At 33.1% G+C, this 19,054-nt stretch overlaps 1 protein-coding gene and 2 long non-coding RNA genes across 3 annotated transcripts; 2 read left to right on the top strand and 1 right to left on the bottom strand.

Moving 5' to 3' along the window:
* Positions 1-2,937: 2,937 nt before the first annotated feature.
* On the bottom strand, positions 2,938-3,607 carry LOC108606094. The gene has a single exon (XM_017995939.1). The coding sequence runs from the start codon at positions 3,531-3,533 to the stop codon at positions 3,156-3,158; it is 378 nt and encodes a 125-aa protein (XP_017851428.1). The 5' UTR covers positions 3,534-3,607; the 3' UTR covers positions 2,938-3,155.
* A 12,870-nt stretch (positions 3,608-16,477) lies between these two features.
* LOC108606054 lies at positions 16,478-16,927 on the top strand. Its single transcript, XR_001915409.2, has 2 exons — positions 16,478-16,796; positions 16,853-16,927. It is a non-coding gene; the product is annotated as an uncharacterized LOC108606054 (long non-coding RNA).
* Positions 16,928-18,101: 1,174 nt separating this feature from the next.
* LOC108606128 lies at positions 18,102-18,952 on the top strand. The gene is made up of 4 exons (XR_001915420.1): positions 18,102-18,251; positions 18,314-18,444; positions 18,510-18,797; positions 18,859-18,952. It is a non-coding gene; the product is annotated as an uncharacterized LOC108606128 (long non-coding RNA).
* Positions 18,953-19,054: the final 102 nt, after the last annotated feature.

Here is a 19,054-nt window from a genome sequence, read left to right as displayed (position 1 = left end):
TGGCGTAAGAGGCAGACAGTGAAAGGGGAGCGGGTGGGGGCGGCTGCTTAAAGGGCTGCACCCAATTTGAATCAATAACTTTAAATGTTGCAAACTGCAAAAGTTCTGACAAGTCGATTTTTTATTTCATGCTAGCTACAAGTTTTGCAATAAATTTAATATTAATGCACTGCACTTACCTTTAATTAACAAAAGAATGTGGCAAGCTGTTGAAGAAAACATATACATATTAATAATAAATGCGGCAATAGCTAAAACTAAATTATAATTAGAAATTAAATATGCATTTCAACATTGGTGAATTATTATTTGTTGTGTGTGACTTAACTTAACATTTTTGTATTTCAATTAAGTTCATAAGAATAAATGCAGCAATATCTAATACTAAATTATAATTTGAACTTAAATATGCATAAAAGTTTATTATTAGTTCATTGCAACATTTTTGAATTATTATTTGTAATGCGTGTTTGACTTAACTTAACATTTGCTATAATTTTATGTATTTCAATTAAATTAGTTTTAATTTTTAAGCAAAAATAAACGTAGCCAAGCAACAATTGTTCAATAAAAGTCTTGCGCCAACTTTTATGACCAATTATAAATTGGTTGGCATTAATTAAAAAGTTAAGCAAATATTTGTATTTGCAATTCAATAGAATATTAGGAACAAATTCAGTTAAATCAAATTGCTTGTGTGCAAAGCAAATATTTTAATGAGAGTCTAGTGCAACTGCTAATTGGTAACTTAATACAAAGTCTGCATTGGCTCTCATCACATCAGCAGTTGCACATTTAGTTTTGTATAAAATAATTAATTAATACACAATGCAGTTTAATTTGCCTATAAATGAAACTTTAGACTTCAGACAGCTGCTGCAGTAAATCAAAATAATAATACAAAATTGCATTGCAGCTTAGCATCGATCCAAGGGTTCATCAAGCATCCCCAAAATAAAAGGGTTAATATATATTTCAAGTGTCTGTGGCGCGTTTTGAGTTACAAATGCATTTGATTTAAAGCAACTGCAAGTTAATGAGCTCATGTGCATTTATTTTGATTTATTTGTTTTCAGCTATGGCAATATGTATGCAGTTTTAATTATACGCAAATTAAAATGCGTTTAAATTAATTGAATATGTTTAGTGCAACTAACTGAGTATTGAATTCCATTTTTTTGCTAAAGCTAATGTAGCTTTTTATTTAAATTTTGTATGTAATTCAGTTTGAATTTTTCCATTGAGATTGAGAGTGTACTTTATGCTTAGCTTAACTAACTGAGCATTGCATATTAAACTTAATGTGTCAAGCATATTTTTATTTAATATATTTTTTATACTGTCGATATAGCCCAGACCCCAACTAACTCCAAGGCACTTATCTCGACCTATGCAGATGATAACGCAAATGATTTCAGCTGTAGCATCAATCCGCTAAAAACTACCAGCCCATGTTTCCACTCTCAGCAGACTAATCATGTCTAGCCCTGAAATACAATTAGCAGCAGTCGCAAGCGAAATAACTTGGAACAACTTTCGACAAGCGGCTCACCTTTGGTCCACAGTTGAAGGCTACGAATCCAACAACTTCGCTGGGCTGATTAATCGAAAGCGCAGTTTGCCACTCACTTCTGCCAATATGACTCTACGGAATTCAAATCTGGGCAATCGCAGCCAACTCAAATTATAAACGAATTCAGCTGCTGCGCTAGTTTACAGACTTCCGCTGCTATGTGCGTGGCTCTGCACTCCACAGTGCATATGAAGTGGAGTAACAAATTGAACGGCACAAATTGGTGCTGCACTCCAGCGGCCTATTACCCGCTAAAGCCTTAAGGCGACTACGACTACGGCAGCGTAGCAGCAAATTTGAACGTGAATACCAACCAAGCGTTTTTGTAATTTATTTCGTATTTTTAAATATTTTTTTTATTGCTTAAAATCGCTATATTCGATTTGCGGGCGAGCGGGGAGTTAATAAAAATAAATAAAGTGTACGCGTTTGGGTTTGTATATAGCAGCACCTATATATCAAATTTGGTTGCTCTAGCTCTTATAGTTGCTTAGAAACAGTTGCTCAAACATTCGGACGGACGGACGAGCAAACATGAACATGGCTGTATCGATTCAGTTGTTTCCAAATTCTATAAGCTACTTCACTTTCAAAAAAGCTAGATCTAGCTATAGCTTGTAGATTTGGAAATAGCTTTTATGGCTTGAAAAAAGCTATTTCCAAATTATAAAAGCTATAACACTTTAAAAAAAAAGGTAGATTTAGCTTATAATAAGCTAATATGGCAACACTGTAGTCATCATAAAAATCAGAGACGACTTATGACGTAACTGCAAATAGAGCAAATCGTCGGAATGAAACAATTACGCACATGGATTAAAACAAAGCAACTAGTCCGCCATATCCGCTATATGTCACAGAACCCAAACGCAGATGCCCCAAATGCGAAGGAAAACTATCAAAGCAACAACTTTTGGGAACCTGCCCACAACTCAAGGAAACTCTAGGCCCGATTCAAGCAAACTCGCTGCTCAGCGCACCTAACGCACAATAATTAAGTTCTTAGACTATAAACACAACTAGTTAACTGTAGCACAACATCTTCAGTTATTATATAAGTTTGTATAATAATTAATTTTGTAAATAAACGAGAATTTAGCTTAAAGCAACTGCAACTTGAATTCAATTTGCTCTCAAAGTGTCAAGAGTCTTATTTAACTTATTTAATTAAAACTAAACCAGAGCTGCTTGGATACTTGCAATCTATAAGTTTAACAAATTTAAAAAAAAAAACTTAATTTTTTAGTACTCTTGAATTGAGGTTTAAATATTTGTTGTTATCATTTTCTTCTATCGTCGAATAAACAAAATAAAAGCTGCGTCTTGAATTTCAATTTGTTGGCCATGTCAATAGCTATATAGTCATAGTTTATTTGTTGTAGCCTTTTTTCGAATGCATTTTTAGATATCGATTTATTTTGCTTATATATTGTCTAGAGCTACTTCAAATTTGGACTCATTCATTTAACATGTATGTATGTTTATAATTATGCCAGAATTTTGCAACAATGCGAGTGGTGTTTGGTGTGTGGTGAGTGGTGCGTGGACTGGGGCAGTGACTGGTGGACTGCAAGGTTTTCGATTAAATTTGCTTGGCTTTGAGGGCGACCGCAGCGCGCAAGGCGCGACGATAATCCTTTCCCTGATAACGCACATGCTCCAGCACCGTACCCTGGCTATCGACAATATAAATGGAACGCCCCCAGCCAACGGCCGTGTCCTTGTGGTCCTTGCTCTGCTTCAGCGATTGCTCGCAAACAGCGGCAGACAATTCGTTCGCCAGTGCAGGTACCGCCGGCAACTTATCATCCTCCGCCATCATCCGCCACAAACTGCAGCTGGCAGCTTTGTAGCCCTTCTTGTCACTAAGCAAACGCAGCTCGGGAAAATGATTGAGCTCGGGCACAAAGATATTAATGTGTTCACGCTGAGCGCACATGTTGCCGCTATAGCCGGACATGCTTATTAAATTGAACTCTAAATTAATTTTATAACAAATATTTATATACGTTGTGTATATTTTTGTTGATTTTTTGTTGAAACTTTCGACTGCCGCCTGCTCAGTTGACTGCAATTTTTCAATAAAACAAAGTAAATTTAATTATAAAAATATACACGTTGTTTATAAATTTGTTAAACTTTAGACTGCCGCCTGCTCAGTTGAATCAACCAGTTCAGTTCAGCAAAAAAAAAATGCATCATTTGCAATAAATACATCGAATTTTTTTTCGGCGTTTGCATAAAAGGAAATGCGATAATTGCAGTGTAATTTTTTTTGCTTGTTGCCATAGTCGGCTGCACATATCAAATGATATTTGTATATAGGGAAAAAAATTCGCCGCAGGTCAACACCAAAAAAAAAATGAGATAAAGCTGAAGCTTTATTAGTCTCAAATGCTGACAGTTGTTTGAGCATAAAAAGATTCTATTGTATGCAGCTATTTTATTTTTTTGGATTAATTGAAATTTTATTGTATTTTAAGCAATTTTGATATTCTTTTTCGTAGCAGTTGTTTCTTTGATTTATTAATTTGCCAAACAGTAAGCTAATTGCGTTTATGCTCGATTTATTTAAGCTGCTTAAACTTTGTTAAGCATTTAACATACAAATAAGTGCAATAATTTTATATATAATTTTTAAATAGTTAGTAGTTTAGAGTTAGTTAATTTTTTGTTTATACTGCAGCAATAATAAATTATTAAAAATAGTGAGCTTTGCATAGTTTTTTGTCTGTTTGCTGCATTGCTAATTATTTAGCTAATTTTAATAAAGTGGCAAATAATAATAAAATTAATAGACATAGCGTAAATTAGATTTAGCAACATTTTATATATTTATATGCTTAGTTTGCTTTTGTAATTGAGTTGTTTCAAATTAGTTTGCTTCAAATTAGTTTTAAACTTTTTTTAATATTTATCATAAAAATAAGTGCCTTAATTAAATATTTTGTTGCAGCAATAATTAATTAAAAATAGTGAGCTGCTATATTTAATTTGTAGTTTGTTTGCTGCATTGTTGTTACATATTTGAAGTATTAAATATATGATTTGTTGTGAAGTGGCCAAATATTTATAAAAATTAATATTAAATTACCTAAATTAAGTTTAGCAACATTTATTTAAATGCTCCGTTTGCTTTTGTAATTGCGTGGTTACAAATTAGTTAACTTTATAAATTGTTTTTTCCTTAGTTTGCCTTTTTTTGCAATAAAGTCGCTTCAAATTAGTTTTTAATTTGCATACTTTTCAAACTAAATGCACTCAGTTTTAATAACTAACTATTATTGCAATAAAAAAAAAAAAAAAAACGTTTTGCAAATATTTTAGCCGCCCACTTCAAAAACTTTATACATTTATTAACCAACAGTGCGTGGCTAATGGAGAATTCCAATTAAATCCAAACTGAGTTGCTGTCGGTCATCATCATCTCATGCTTATCTTTTGCCATTGCACCTTTGCTTTTGCAACTTTCTGCAGCTTATTGCCAACTTGTGGCTGCTGCAACATCAAGTATATAGAGTCTGGAGCTTGCAACGTTATTAGCAAATGCTTGATTTGTGCACATTCTTTGGCTTATTGCAGTTTTGCTTGTTGAGTCAGATGATTTAATTTAAATTACATATTGTGTTGGGCCCATGCAAATTGATATGCCTACATGCATATTTGGCAGTTGTGCACTTATTAAAATGCGGACATGTACGAGAGCGTGGGCTTACAATTTTGCTGGACATGCATTTATGAAGAAATTTGCATTGAAAATTGAAAATACATTTGGCGCAAGAAATGTCTGATACGACATATCAGTGACTATTTTACTGTGAAAAATTCTACACTGGTATGCAATGGTAAGTAAAACATAAAAAAGGTACAAAATATAAATTACAATAAAATGGACAAGATTTGCGCTAATAATTGTAGTAGCTATATACTAAAGCTCTGAGTTCATACAGACGAACGCACAGCAAATGACTTAAGTACAAATATACTATACTAGCAATCTATTTGATATATCAAGCTTATATAGTCTTTAAGTTAAGAAATGAGCAGTAGCCTTTAAAATAAATTTGTGCATTATTAATAAATAAAATAGTTATTCAACTCCATAGTGCCATGTACGATTTGTATTGTTTATTAATATGCGCGTATGCGTGTGTATTTGTGTGTGTGTGTTTGCATATCATAATTTTCCGAGTGAAATAACTGCCAACACAAATCAAATTATAAATTATATTAATATTATTTTTCACTTCATTTTTTACGTTCAATTTTTCGACATAATTCTGTAATTTGTAAATACAATTTGTATGCATATTTGACATATGCATTTTAATAAGATAATGTCATGTGCATTCAGTTATAACTTTCAACTGTTTGCTTAAAAGTTTCAAATTGCTACTAAATTTACTTTTTTTGACCAGATTTGTCTCTCGCGTCTGTTGCTTTAGGCGCAGCTCAGTTCAGGTTGTAGTTCTGTCATTTTTTTATAGTTGATTTCGTTGCCTGCTGCATTGCAATGAATATTGAAGCACATATACTCGCTGCTGCTGCTGCTGCTGCTGCTGCTGTGCAACATGCGGCAAAAAGTCTGATAATCTAATTTGGTGTTTGATATCGCAACCGATGTGTGCACGCGTGTGTGGCATGCAACGACACCCCCAATGTGAACAAAAAACGCCCACAACAAGGACAACAAAACAAAATTCTCTTTCCGCTATGCACAGGCAGCGGGGCAACAGTCGTAGGCGAAAAATTGCACACTGCTCCATCAAAGGTATTCGAATTAAATTGGAATTAAAGTGTTTATAGTTGTGTTTATTTTATAAGTAGCATTAGCTAATGCATTAGACTATAATAATAAAGTTATGCACTGTAAAAACAAATTATTGCATATTAATTTAGACAAAATAGCGCACAACTAAATGCTTTAATGTTTTAAATAAATATAAACATATACTAGCAGACTGCTCAAATTTCCAGGCATAAATTAATTATAAATAAATGCATTTTGTAAAACATCAAATGCAAAACTCAATTGAAATTCTATACCAATTAAATAAATAAATTATTGCATATTAATTTAGACAAAAAACGCATTTCGTATTATTATTTTTTTATTATAAATAAATGCATTTTGTTAAACATTAAATGCAAAACTCAATTGAAATTCTATACCAATTAAATAAAATAAAAATGGCGTATGAAAAAAATCAGCGCTGCTAAGTATGCAATGAAATATTTCATACAGCATTGACAGTACGTCAAGACTCTTACTCTCTCTTTCTCTCTCTCTCGCTCACTCTCTACACTTCACACACCGCTTTTAATGCATTTTGTATGCTGTGTAACGAAATGCCGTAAATACCATGCCACGCCCTTTGCAAGCAACACGCCCTTGCCACTGACAATGCGCCACCATGCTACGTGAGCTCAAGAGAGAATGGCAGCAGTGTTTAGAGGCCACTGAGTGCCACCAATGCTAACTAATACGTTGTTGCAATTTCAAGGCTAATAATTGAATAGCGCGCATCGCAAATTGAGTTGCACGCACGCCGCCGCCGCCGCCGCCGCCGCCTCCGCCGCTGCCACTGCCATTGCCAATAGACGTGTTTTGACAATCAAAAAGCGAATCGATAAAAGCTCCTGAGCGCTGTCCAATTAAATTTGTTTTTGTTAAGGCTTAATATCTATAAACTCTGCAATCGAGAAACTTACATTGTAATAAAGTAAGCAATGCACGTCACATAGCATTTGCCAGCGGAATGAACACAACAAGAATCAGCACTTAGAGTTGAGCGCAGCTAACTGCATGATACACTTTGGAACACACAAAAGTAACAATTTTTTTTCAATGCATAAGCGTTGGAACAGCATATTGAATATTCAAAAATGTGTAGCTAATATATGGAGTAACTATATACTGAATTTTATAACTCTAGCTCTTATAAACTCTCAGCTTTTGTTGCTCATACAGACAGACGGACAGTCAAATTGGCTTAAACGACTCAGTTTGCCTTGTTACAAACCTTTTCCCATTTTAACTGCTGTGAAAAATGTCAATAGAAAGAGTTAATGGCAGCTAAAAAAAAATTGGCTTAAATGACTCAATTTGCCTTGCTAATTTAAAAAAATATAATCTTTTGCTTGCCAATGTTAAAAATGTCAAAAGTGTATAAGAAAAATGTTTGAAAGTATAGAAGTATATATATATCGAATTGTGTGACTTTAGCTCTAATAATCTCTGAGATATTGTTGCTCATACAGTCAAATAATCAAGACATATTATCATACTACTTTTTTATTTGTTACACACACAGCGCACAACTTCATGCTACCCCTTGCTACTGCACACAGAAAAAGTTCAAAGTGTATAAAAAAAACCAGAATAACAATTGAGCAGTATATAAATGTCGGATTTAGTTTTCAATTGTTGGCTAGCATGGCAGTTATGATTTTTTCTTACGAACGAATTGTCTGCAGTTATTAATGCTGTTATTGTCAACAGCAGCAGCAGCAGCAGCAGCAGCAGCAGCAGCTGGCAGTGCTTCGATTGCAGTTGCGAGCAGCAATCACCAAATGCATTGTTTGAAAAAAATAATTGTTAGGGGATCCGTTCTATGTGCAAACTAATCAATGTTCTATTGAATTGAGAGGTAACAGTTTAAATTGCAATTGCAGCTTGAAATATATAAAATAGCATATAAATGCATTTTTACACTAATGAGCATGAGAATGAGCAACAACAAGCGCAACATTTTCTATTTTATTTCAATTAAAAAGTTGTGGCAATCAAAAAAAATTTATTTGATATGCTTTATAGATTTGTAAAAAAAAATATGCAATTAGTAATGAGAGACGTTTTAATTTATTATGCTAACAATTAAAAAGTATGCAGTACTTTTTCTTGCTCTCTGCTTGGTTTGGTGCCAGGACTTGAAAGTGTTAAAACTTTTGTTTTGTTTGCAAATTGCCAGTGACTGCTAGAACAGCCAGCAGAACTGGCACATACAATTATCATTGCCACAAACTGCAGCAGCGCAGGCGGCAGCAGCAAAACCCTGACGAAAATCAAAGCAGTCCGAAACAAAAGCTATGCCTCATGCCCCCAACTTGACTGTGGCGCACTCGACCATAACAGACGAGCATATTGCATGTCTGCAAATTGTGGTTTTAACGCTTCATTTTGGTCATAGGCATATAAAGAGACAGTGACAGCAGCATAAACAACATATATATGTAAATGTGTGCATATATTTGCTTATGGCTGATATTAACTTTTACAAAGTAAGCAAAGAAGTTTTTTTTTGCAGTTTGTTGTCTGCGTAAAAATGTTGTTTTTTTTTTTGTAATATATATTTTAAAGCATTGCGTAAGCGTAAATAAAATTTCTGTTACCTTTTTACCTTGTGTGGCGCTGCTCATTTAAGCGAAAACTCGAAATATAAATCTCATGCATGAGCTGAGAAACAAATAAAGAAACTAAATAAATACATTTTATATTAAAAATATAAAACCCGCTTACTTATATGTATGTTTAGCAAAGGCTCTGCGACTGCGGCTGAGCTCTGACCAGTGCATTTGCTACAGCGAGCGAGAGAGCGAATGCGACCCATATCTGATTAATTGCATGGACAAATCAAAATGCAGCTTTCCCATTCGTAGCTGCACACACACACATCGTATTGATGCCTTAGTATAAGTCCTGCATACACTGCGTATGCGTAATATCAACAGCGCAGCTACAACGAACACACGTCAAACGTTTTTGGGCTCCAAGGTGTGAGGTGTGTGTTGTCTGAAGTGTTTGGTGTGCAATTTTGCCGTCGCATATTGCAAAACGTCTGAAGCGTTACAAATTTATTAAAATATATAAAATTTCAACTACGACATATATTGCCAGTCAATTTATTACGGCAGCTAAAGCGACAAACATAAACGACGCAACGCAAGTGCATTTCAAGTATAAAACTGTTGTAATTGTTGCTTAGTACTTAGTGCAAAGTGAAGTGAAGAAAACTGCACACAATTAGTTAAAAAACAAGCTAACAAAATTGAATATGCATTAATATTTGCTTGTCTTCTTTTATTTTGTGCCAGCTAGCTCAACTTACAATTGTTGCAGCGCTTTAATTAGCGCAATTTACTTGAATATCTGTGCGCTTGATTTTGTTTGCAACGCCTACAAAAGTTTAAAGGTAACAAATGTGTGAATTGTTATTGATTTTGCTATTTAATGTGTTTTTATTTTACAGCTGCTGCCAGCAATGTTCGGTTTACTTCACTTAGCCCGTCGTCATATCTATTTGTTGTATGTAACAATTTTGAACAAGCGCTGCATGTTCCAAAAAGTTAAAACAAATTATAAGAAATATAATTGTTAGGACATTCTAAAACCGACTCAAGTTTGCAACAATTAAAACAAAACTATATTAAAAATGATTGCACAAATATGCAGCCGCATTTATATATATAATCGCATGCTATGTAATTTACTTATGAGAATTATTAGAATTTTAATACTATTGTATTTACGTCGGCTGCGCCGTCGCTGCTTAATTTAATGAGGCCACATCCCATTTTTGGAAAGTCAGCAATGAAATTTCTTTTCGTATTACATTTCAATAGAAATTCTAAATGAGTGCAGCGCAGTGAAAAATATTCTGTTGTAGTTTATTTAATTATTCAATACATTTAAAAATGTGAAATTGTTTGGCAAAAAAAAACAACAAGCTGCTTGTTTTTAATCTTTTCAAAGCGACAGAATTAGTAAATCTAAATATTTTACTAAAATTATGTTGCTACGTTTTTTGATGCTGACGATTTATTTTAAAAATAATTTGATTAAATGCATGCTAAAATAATAATATAAACACTTATTAATATATATTAAAGAATATTCCAAGCATTTTATTATATAATATTTAAAAAGCAAGCAACATTTCGGCTATAACTTAATATTTGCAATACAAATTAAAAATATGAAAAAAATAGAAATTTGCAAAGACTTGCACAAACTACATATATGCATTTAAATGTTTAATAAAATATGCCCGTTGGCAACAAATTTTAAATAACAATTATATACTAACCAAACAATAGTTAAACAAGCAATAAATAATGTACAAATTTTGTTGAATTTAAATCTGTAGCAAATCATTTTTAATGAATTAATTAAATTTATATATTAAATGTTTGCCAAATTTCATTAAATTTAAGTTTATAGCAAAAAATTTTTAATCAATAAATTAATTAATTAATCAAGCAATAGCAAATTTCATTAAATTTATTTTCGTAGCAAATAATTTGTTATGCATAGATTAAAAATGTTTTCAAATTAATTAATAACAAAAATATAAAGCTGTCAAATGGCAAAAGATTAAAAATTAAAATTTTTTAGTTAATTTCGCGAAAATTAAATAAGCAAACAATTTTTTTTTTTTTTAATGATATAAAGCATAGAAATGTATACTTAATCGCAAATATCAAAATAAACACAAGTTATGCAGCAATAAATAAAACAAAAACAATTTTTTTTGGCATTTTCAATGGCTACAAATTTGTTTTAACAGCTGAGAGTTAACCTCAAGTTGTGGTTGCACTTGTGGCAACAAACAAACAACAAACAAACAAACAAAAAAGCAACAGACAGACAGACAGACAGACACTTGACTCCTTTTTTAGCGTTATGGCAGCGCATGCTGAAAGTAGAAGAAAAAAAAAAAAAGGAAAACAGGACGTGCGACTTGCAACTTGCGGCTGCCAAGGTTGGTGTCTCTAACTGTCTCCAACTGTCTCATATGCCACTCGTCGCTCTCTCTCTCTCTCTCTCTGTGTGTGTGTTGCATGCAATAGCTGCCACATTATTTGTATCGCGCGCTGCGCACACAGCAAGAAAAATGTTTGTTCACTAAGCCCAAAAACTTAACAAAACAGCAAATTCGGCTAACAGCATCTCAAACTAAAGCATAAGCGTCATTTGTAGCTACAGCATAATATAAAATAAATAAACAAATTGCTTTTTATTTTGGCCAAAATTTTAAACTAACATTTCTCGCTGTGCATATGAACTTTAGCTTTTTAGCACAGACTAAAAATAATAAAAAAAAAAAATAATACCTTTAGCTTTAGCTGTGCTTATGCCTGCAAACATTGAAAGCAGCCTAAGCTGTATGTGCGCGTGTGTGTGTGTATTTTTAAAGAGTTTATTATTAAGTGGCCAACATATGTAGTTTTAGTCACTGTTTTCATTATTTACCTAGGCACAAAAACTTTGTTTACTAATTTGTTGCCCAGTCGATAGACTCGAAAATCCTTTGCTGATTTCACTACTATATGCATTATTAACATTTACTACAGTTAACAGCACATAAGACAGAGCAGCGTAGCAAGAACAAACGTAGAAACAAGCAGCAAAACTTTTATCCCATCGAAAGTGAAAATTGTTAGAAAACGCAGAAAGTTTTGCTTGGCCAAGCTAAAGTTTTACCTTGTTCCTTATTTTTGTCCTACAGCTGTGCTATAAGAATTAAAATTAAAAGCATTTTAAAGCCACATGAATCAAAGTAATGAAACTGAAATATAGTTGGCTAAGTTAAACAGTAAGCGAGCTTGATTGGTCTCAAAAGCAAAATTAATCGTAAGCAAATAATAAAAAAAATATTTAAATAAATTTTATTTATTAAAAATTTATCAATTGTTGTTGTTTTATAACAAATTGACTTGTTTTATATTAAAAATGTTGCAGTTGTTTTATCTATTTCTATTTGTTACATAAAATACTTCAATACTATTAAAGCTTTAGCTTAATTTTATGCCTGTTGGCTACAATTGAACGCTCTATTATTATTTTATACAAAGTGCCGTTGGCTGCAGTGAGCGAATAAAGTGAGTTTTGAATTATAAAAGCGGCTGCAACTGTTAGTCTATCAATTTGCAAATAATATAAAATAAAATACTTGAAGTGAATAGAATATGGTTTAATTTAACTTGCTGATGTTAGAAATTCAACTACTAAAATCAAATAAAAATTGAGCAACATTAAAACAAAACGCTTAAAATAAATTAGGCTTTGTTATTGAATTAAATTTAAAATTTTCAAATTTTAGTGCTTGCTATAGATTTAAAACTTTTTTATTGAATTTAGCGCATAATAGATTTGCTTTAAAAAATATTAAGCAACGAAATTTAAACAAAATTTTAATTTTTGCTTAGCAGCAGTTTTGCTTAAACTTATTAATTGAAGTTTCAAATGAAATGCAGTTTCTCCTAGAATTTTATTTAGTTGGAAATTGTAAGTTCATAGAAAATACTAAAATCAAAGTAGACTCAGCTTGTAGCAACAACAAGCCAAGTTTATAAAATTTTTTTAAACAAGCAGCAGCGCTGCTCACACACTCTCTATCTCTCTCTCTCTCGCTCTCTAGCTAACTATAACTATATCATTTGAATTTGTAACGCGCATTATTAGCTAAAAGTTTTATTATTTTGACAATGGTGCAGCAAACAGATCCGTATGTCGATTCGTTGGAGCGTCGTCCAAGAAAAATGATGGCATGGCAATATGCACAACTAGGAGAGGGTATGACATTCGAGGACGAAGCAGATGAGGAAGAATGGACAATGCCAGCAGCAAGTAACAATGAACTAGATGAAGCTGCATATGCAACCGATGAAGATGCAATCGAGCTAAGCGATGATGATGCTGAGAGTGACGCAACTGAATCGGCAAATGAAATAAATTTTGAGGAATTGTATAAAAAATGTGTAGCCGATGATGAACTTCTAGCTTGCGCTGATGCTGATGAAGAAGTTTGAGCTGCCTGCAGATTTTAATACATTTCATTTAATGTTACTAAAGAGAATTGAATTAAATGGCCAAAAGTTAAAGCTAAAATCAATAGCATTTAAATTCACACAGTTTTGTTAATTGAGTAGACCAACATTTTGTGCAAAGGACAATCGAATAAGTTACAAACACAGCTGAGACACAAAATGGACGCAAAACTTTTTCAACAACAAACTTAAAAGCCTTAAAACGTGAAAGTTTATTGTTTAACCGTTTTTGAAAACTGTAGCAGTTTCGAGAGTAATCTGCATATGCTTATGCTATGCGTCCAGTTCATGTGGAAATTATTGAACTGCCGCACACATACACACACACACGCATATATATACATCATGTATGCAGACGTGCTACGGCAAAAGTTATACTTTGAACAAACATACGCAGCAGCAAAAAAATACGAGGCATGCTACAAGTTTTTTAATGAAGCATGCAACACACACACACACACACACACACACACAGCGCGTAGCAACACTCTCAAAAGGTCTCATGGCCATAGTAGGCTTGTCGAATATGTAGGCAAATTGTGGCTGACAAAATGAAAAAGGGGGGAGGGGGTGCGACGGCATAGAAAACTTACCTTTGACACAAACGAACATCACGCCAGCGTCCAGTCGTGCTCTACTATTAGTTTACTGTTTGATGTCAGTCAATAGCAGCAAATGCTTGAACACACACACACACACAGTCACACAAAAGGAAAAAAAAAATGTAGCATAGCTGAAAAATAACACTGAACACTTTACTTCTTGCACTCACTTCAATTGCGTCACTTCACACGCAATTTCATCTTTATTTCACACACTTGGCAAAACGACACTTGGGCACTGCACTAACTGTTTATGAAATAGATAAAACAAAAGAAATGTAGAAAAAAAAAAGTGCGATCAAGCGCGCTGCTAAAATACTTCTTGCGCCTTTAAGAGCTCGCGGCTTACTAACCAGCTGCGCCTTAAGCAAAGGTTTTGCTTAGCAGCGCTGCCAGCTGCGATCAGCCATTAAAGAGAACGTAAGCTGCACTCACACTCTCTTCCTTGCGCTCTCCGAGTATTGCTAGGATAAAAGCAAGCAAAAGCAAATCAAGCGCCATAATACAATAATATTAGTTTTATAATAATATTATATAATAATATTATTGTATCATATCAAGAGCTAACTAAATTAGTTAAAATTGAGTCTGAAAACGTTTACTGTATCTTGCGTGAGCAGCGCCTTAAGCATAGGCTTTGCTTTAAACAACGAGAGCGCGCACCGCTGCTGCAGCGCTGCTCGCTGCAATCCGCCATTAAAGAGAGCGTAAGCTGCGCTCACTCTCTTTCCGCTGCGTTCTCGCGTACATAGCTTTTGCGCTCTTCGTTTTCAGTGTTTCGGCTACAGTCGCTCTCGCTCACACACTATACAAAACGAAAAGAGCGAGAGCAAGTAAGTTACAAAATGGAAGACGAGGAACCAAATCCGCTATCTTGTATTATTCTAGCATGTGCTTAGCCGTGATACAATAATACATTATTATTGTATGTAATATTGTATCATGTGCTTAGCTTTGCTTCGCTTTAAAGAGCGAGCGCTCATCGCTGCTGCATCGCTGCTGCATTGTTGCTTGCTGTGATCAGCCATTAAAGAGAGCGTAAGCTGCGCTCACTCTCTGTCCGCTGCGTTCTCGCGTTTGTTGCTTTGCAGCGAGATGAAGGCAAGGAAATGAAAATCAAAATTTGCTGCTGCTTTTTGGCATTGCGCTTTGTGTGACATGAATGTGCATGCATATCTTAGTTGTTATTTATTGCAATTAGCTTATTTAATCAGCTTATTTATAATGAGCACAAGCTGACGTTTGAATTCAATAGCAGCGCTTCACGTAGCAGCTTACGTAATTGGCATGTAAGGAAAGTGTTAAATACTGCTGCACAGTAAACTGCAAGCACAGTGGGCTAGATTAAAAATTAGAAATTAAATTTTTTTTAAATGAATTTTAGCGCTTATATGTTAATTTAATATAAAATGAATTGAGTTTGCTTATAATAAATATAAAAAAATAACTTGTATTTTTTTTACAAATATATATATAATTAGTTTCAAAAAATTTAAGTAATCAAAAAATTTATATAATAAAGATGCTTCAAATAAACACTGCTTGCCCCACTGTACGTACATGTATAGAGGATTTCTTATGCATGCTAGGCACAAAACTATGGTCAAAAGTCAGTAAATTAATGCGCAATATGGTAAGCAATATATGCTTGCATGTGTGTGTGTGTGTACACAGCTCTTGCATGTATTCGTGTTTGTGTGTGTGTGTCTGTTACTGTATGCAGTTGCTTTGGTCCAGGAGCTTACTGAACCAAAAGCAACGCCATGTTTGCTATTGCCAGGCTATAGCCACCGCCAAAAGCAGATTAATAAACGAGTTTTCATTTAGCCACAGCAACAGTCATGCCAAACAACAAGCACACACAGACACACACACACACACTCACACCAAAAAGAAAATACAAAAAAAAAACGTATTTAAAAAAATGTGCACTGTCCTTGCTCAGAGCTTACTGTCAAAGGATTACAAAAAAACAAACAGTGAAACAACAACAAAGCTACTGCTGTGTTTTATATAAAGTTTTGGTTCTGTGCGGCGCTGCTTATAAATTATAGGAGCTTTTATCAAATTAGTTTACAAAATTTGCCACTAATAAATCAATATTTAAATAATTTATACAAAAAAGGACAAAAAGGACACTTGATCGATGGGTAATTTAATTTTGCTTGTCAGTCACACTGCGCACAAAGCAAAATATTAAGAAATATACAAGCAGCAGCTACATATGTAAGTATATTGATTGATTCAGTTGCCTAAAGTGTATATCAAGTTGAGCAGGCGCAGAGAAATATACAAGCATGTGTATGAAAATAGTTATTAGAATATACATATGTATATTGATTGATTTATTGAGCAGCTGAGCATTACTCAGAAACTTCGCATCTAGTTAGCTTTTAAAACAGAAACCTAAAAATTTCCATCTAGTTATCCTGAAGCCTAGCAAATTTTTGGAGCTGCCGCTGCTGAACACAAAATATTTCAGTCTGCTCCCAGTTTCAGTTGGGAATACAGCTCCAATTTCTGGCTAACAAAATTTATAAAAATGAATAAATTTTTCGTTGTAAAATATTCATTTTTTTTTCGGTCATTCATTTTTTCTGGTTTCAAAATTGTGTTACTCGAAAAAGCAAAGAAAAAAAACAAATTTACATTTACAACAAGCAATTTATCATGTTTCATATATTAATATCAATTCAGAATAAATATTTTTACACGGCCGGACACACACTCATCCCAGTTAACCCAGCAAATCAAGCATAAACAACAAATTTGTTACAGCAATGTTTTAATGCGTAAGTATGTAAAACAATAAATAATGCAAAGGATTAAAATTTAACATATACGTTAGAATTGAGCAAAAGTTGAATAATATAAATCTATTACTTATGAGAGCAAAACACGCAATACAAAAAAAAAAAAAAAAGAAATACACTAAATGGATATCAAGATGGATCAAGAGAGATTATGTTGTACACTTGGTTGTTAATCTGTCCACAGGCGGTACCACGCCCACTAAAGCGAAGCGGGCGACGCAGCTTAGCGCCTGAATTTAACAGTTATTATCAAATATGCAAGTTGACTTGCATATTTGGTTATTTAAGCGACGTATACTTAATCTAATATTTACCATATATGTTATTCCTTGTGATGAAAAGTACACTGAGCATACGATTTGTCTAGATGTACACAATAACAAATACACACAAATACACACAAATACAAATGTTAGAACGGTACCAGAACTTACAAGTTCAAGTTCAAGTGCTTGGCGTTCGCTATTAAATATGCAATAGCCTTTTTGATTGATTGTAAAATAAAATAATACAAACTAATGCAAACAAATTGGTGCTTAATTAAACTATATTGCAATTAATTAGTCCATATTGTGGTTAAAGCTGCTCAGCAGTTGGCTCATGTCTTGTGTTTTGACGAAATGACGATGAAGTGACTAATTTTTTCTTCTCATACAAAATAATAAACTTTAAAAAATCATAAAAAATATAAGCAATAAGATTTTTGAAAAAACTTTTTTGTAGTCACTATTAATATAGATAGGGGCAACTTTTTGCATCCCAATATTTTTTAAATGTCTAGAAAAGATACAATTTTTTAATGGGTACTTAATGGGTTAAGACAAATGTTGTATCATTCAAAAGGGAAGACCTTTCCATTGATACCAATATGTCAATTACAAATGCCCAATTGCTCAACTTTAGTTTCGTCAAAACTGAGCAAGCGCATAGATTTGTAGTTTAAATTAATTATATATCAATTTAATATATATTATAGTCAATTTATATATATTATATATCAAGCAAATAAAAAAAAAAAAAAGGAGCATCTAGTTAGCTTTTAAAATGAAACCTAAAACTAACAATCTAGTCAGCCTGAAGCCGACCAAATTTTTCGAGCTGCCGCTGCTGAACACAAAATATTTCAGTCTGCTCCCAGCCTCAGTTGGGAATACAGCTCCAATTTCTGGCTAACAAAATTTACAAAAAAATGTATATAAATAAATTTTTTGTCGTAAAATAATAATGTTTTTTGTTGTGCTCGAATATATATATTTATTTTTGGTTTTAAAATTGTTTCGCAAAAAAGCAAAGAAAAATGAAATTTACATTTACAACAAGCAATTAAACAAGTTTCATATATTAATATTAATTTTTACACGGCCAGACACACACTCAGCCCAGTGAATTGTTAAAGTTAAACAAATCAACAACAATGACAACAAATTGTTAAACGTAAGTAAGCACAACAAAATATAAAACAACAACAATGTAATTGAAATTTGCTATTTCCTAAGACTGAACAAAAGTTGAATAATATAAATCTATTAACTATGAGAGCAAATAGACAACACTCAACCAAAAAAAAAAAAAAGAAATACGCTCAATGCATATCAAGAAAGGTTAAGGTGATTATGTACTACACTTGGTTAGTATGCACAACAAAAAATATAAAACAACAAACAATGTAATGCAAATTTGCTATTTACTTAGACAATGAATAATATATATAATATATTGAATAATATAAATCAAGCAAAAAAAGAAACACGCTCAATGCATATCAAGATAGGTTAAGGTGATTATGGTTAAGGTGATTATCTACTACACGCGTTTGTTAACCTGTCCAGAGGCGGTACCACGCCCCATATGGGGACGTTGCAGCTTGGCGCCCATAATCAATTATCAATTATCAACATTGTTAACATTGTTTAATATTTAAGAATGTTGCGTTTACAAAAATGAGAGCATACGAATTGTTGTAACACACACAAAGTTACTGTAAGTATTTGTTTATTAGTAAGTTGAATTTAATAGTTAATAATGCTTAATGTGCTTGCAGTTTGAACGGTACCAGAACCTGCAAGTTCAAGTTCAAGTGCTTGGCGTTCGCCTATTAGTTGATTGGAAAATAAATTATTAATAAGATTTTGAAACAAATGCGTTTAATTTGCAATTGCAGCTGCAGTCTGCCCTTAGCTATTTAGCATAATTAATTGCAGCCTTTTGATGCCAAATTCATGCAACATGTTGCCGCT

Source organism: Drosophila busckii, chromosome X, assembly GCF_011750605.1.
Source record: "Drosophila busckii strain San Diego stock center, stock number 13000-0081.31 chromosome X, ASM1175060v1, whole genome shotgun sequence".
Taxonomy (NCBI): domain Eukaryota; kingdom Metazoa; phylum Arthropoda; class Insecta; order Diptera; family Drosophilidae; genus Drosophila; species Drosophila busckii.
Note: the sequence above shows the minus strand (reverse complement) of the source record. Positions and strands in the feature narration are given on the sequence as shown.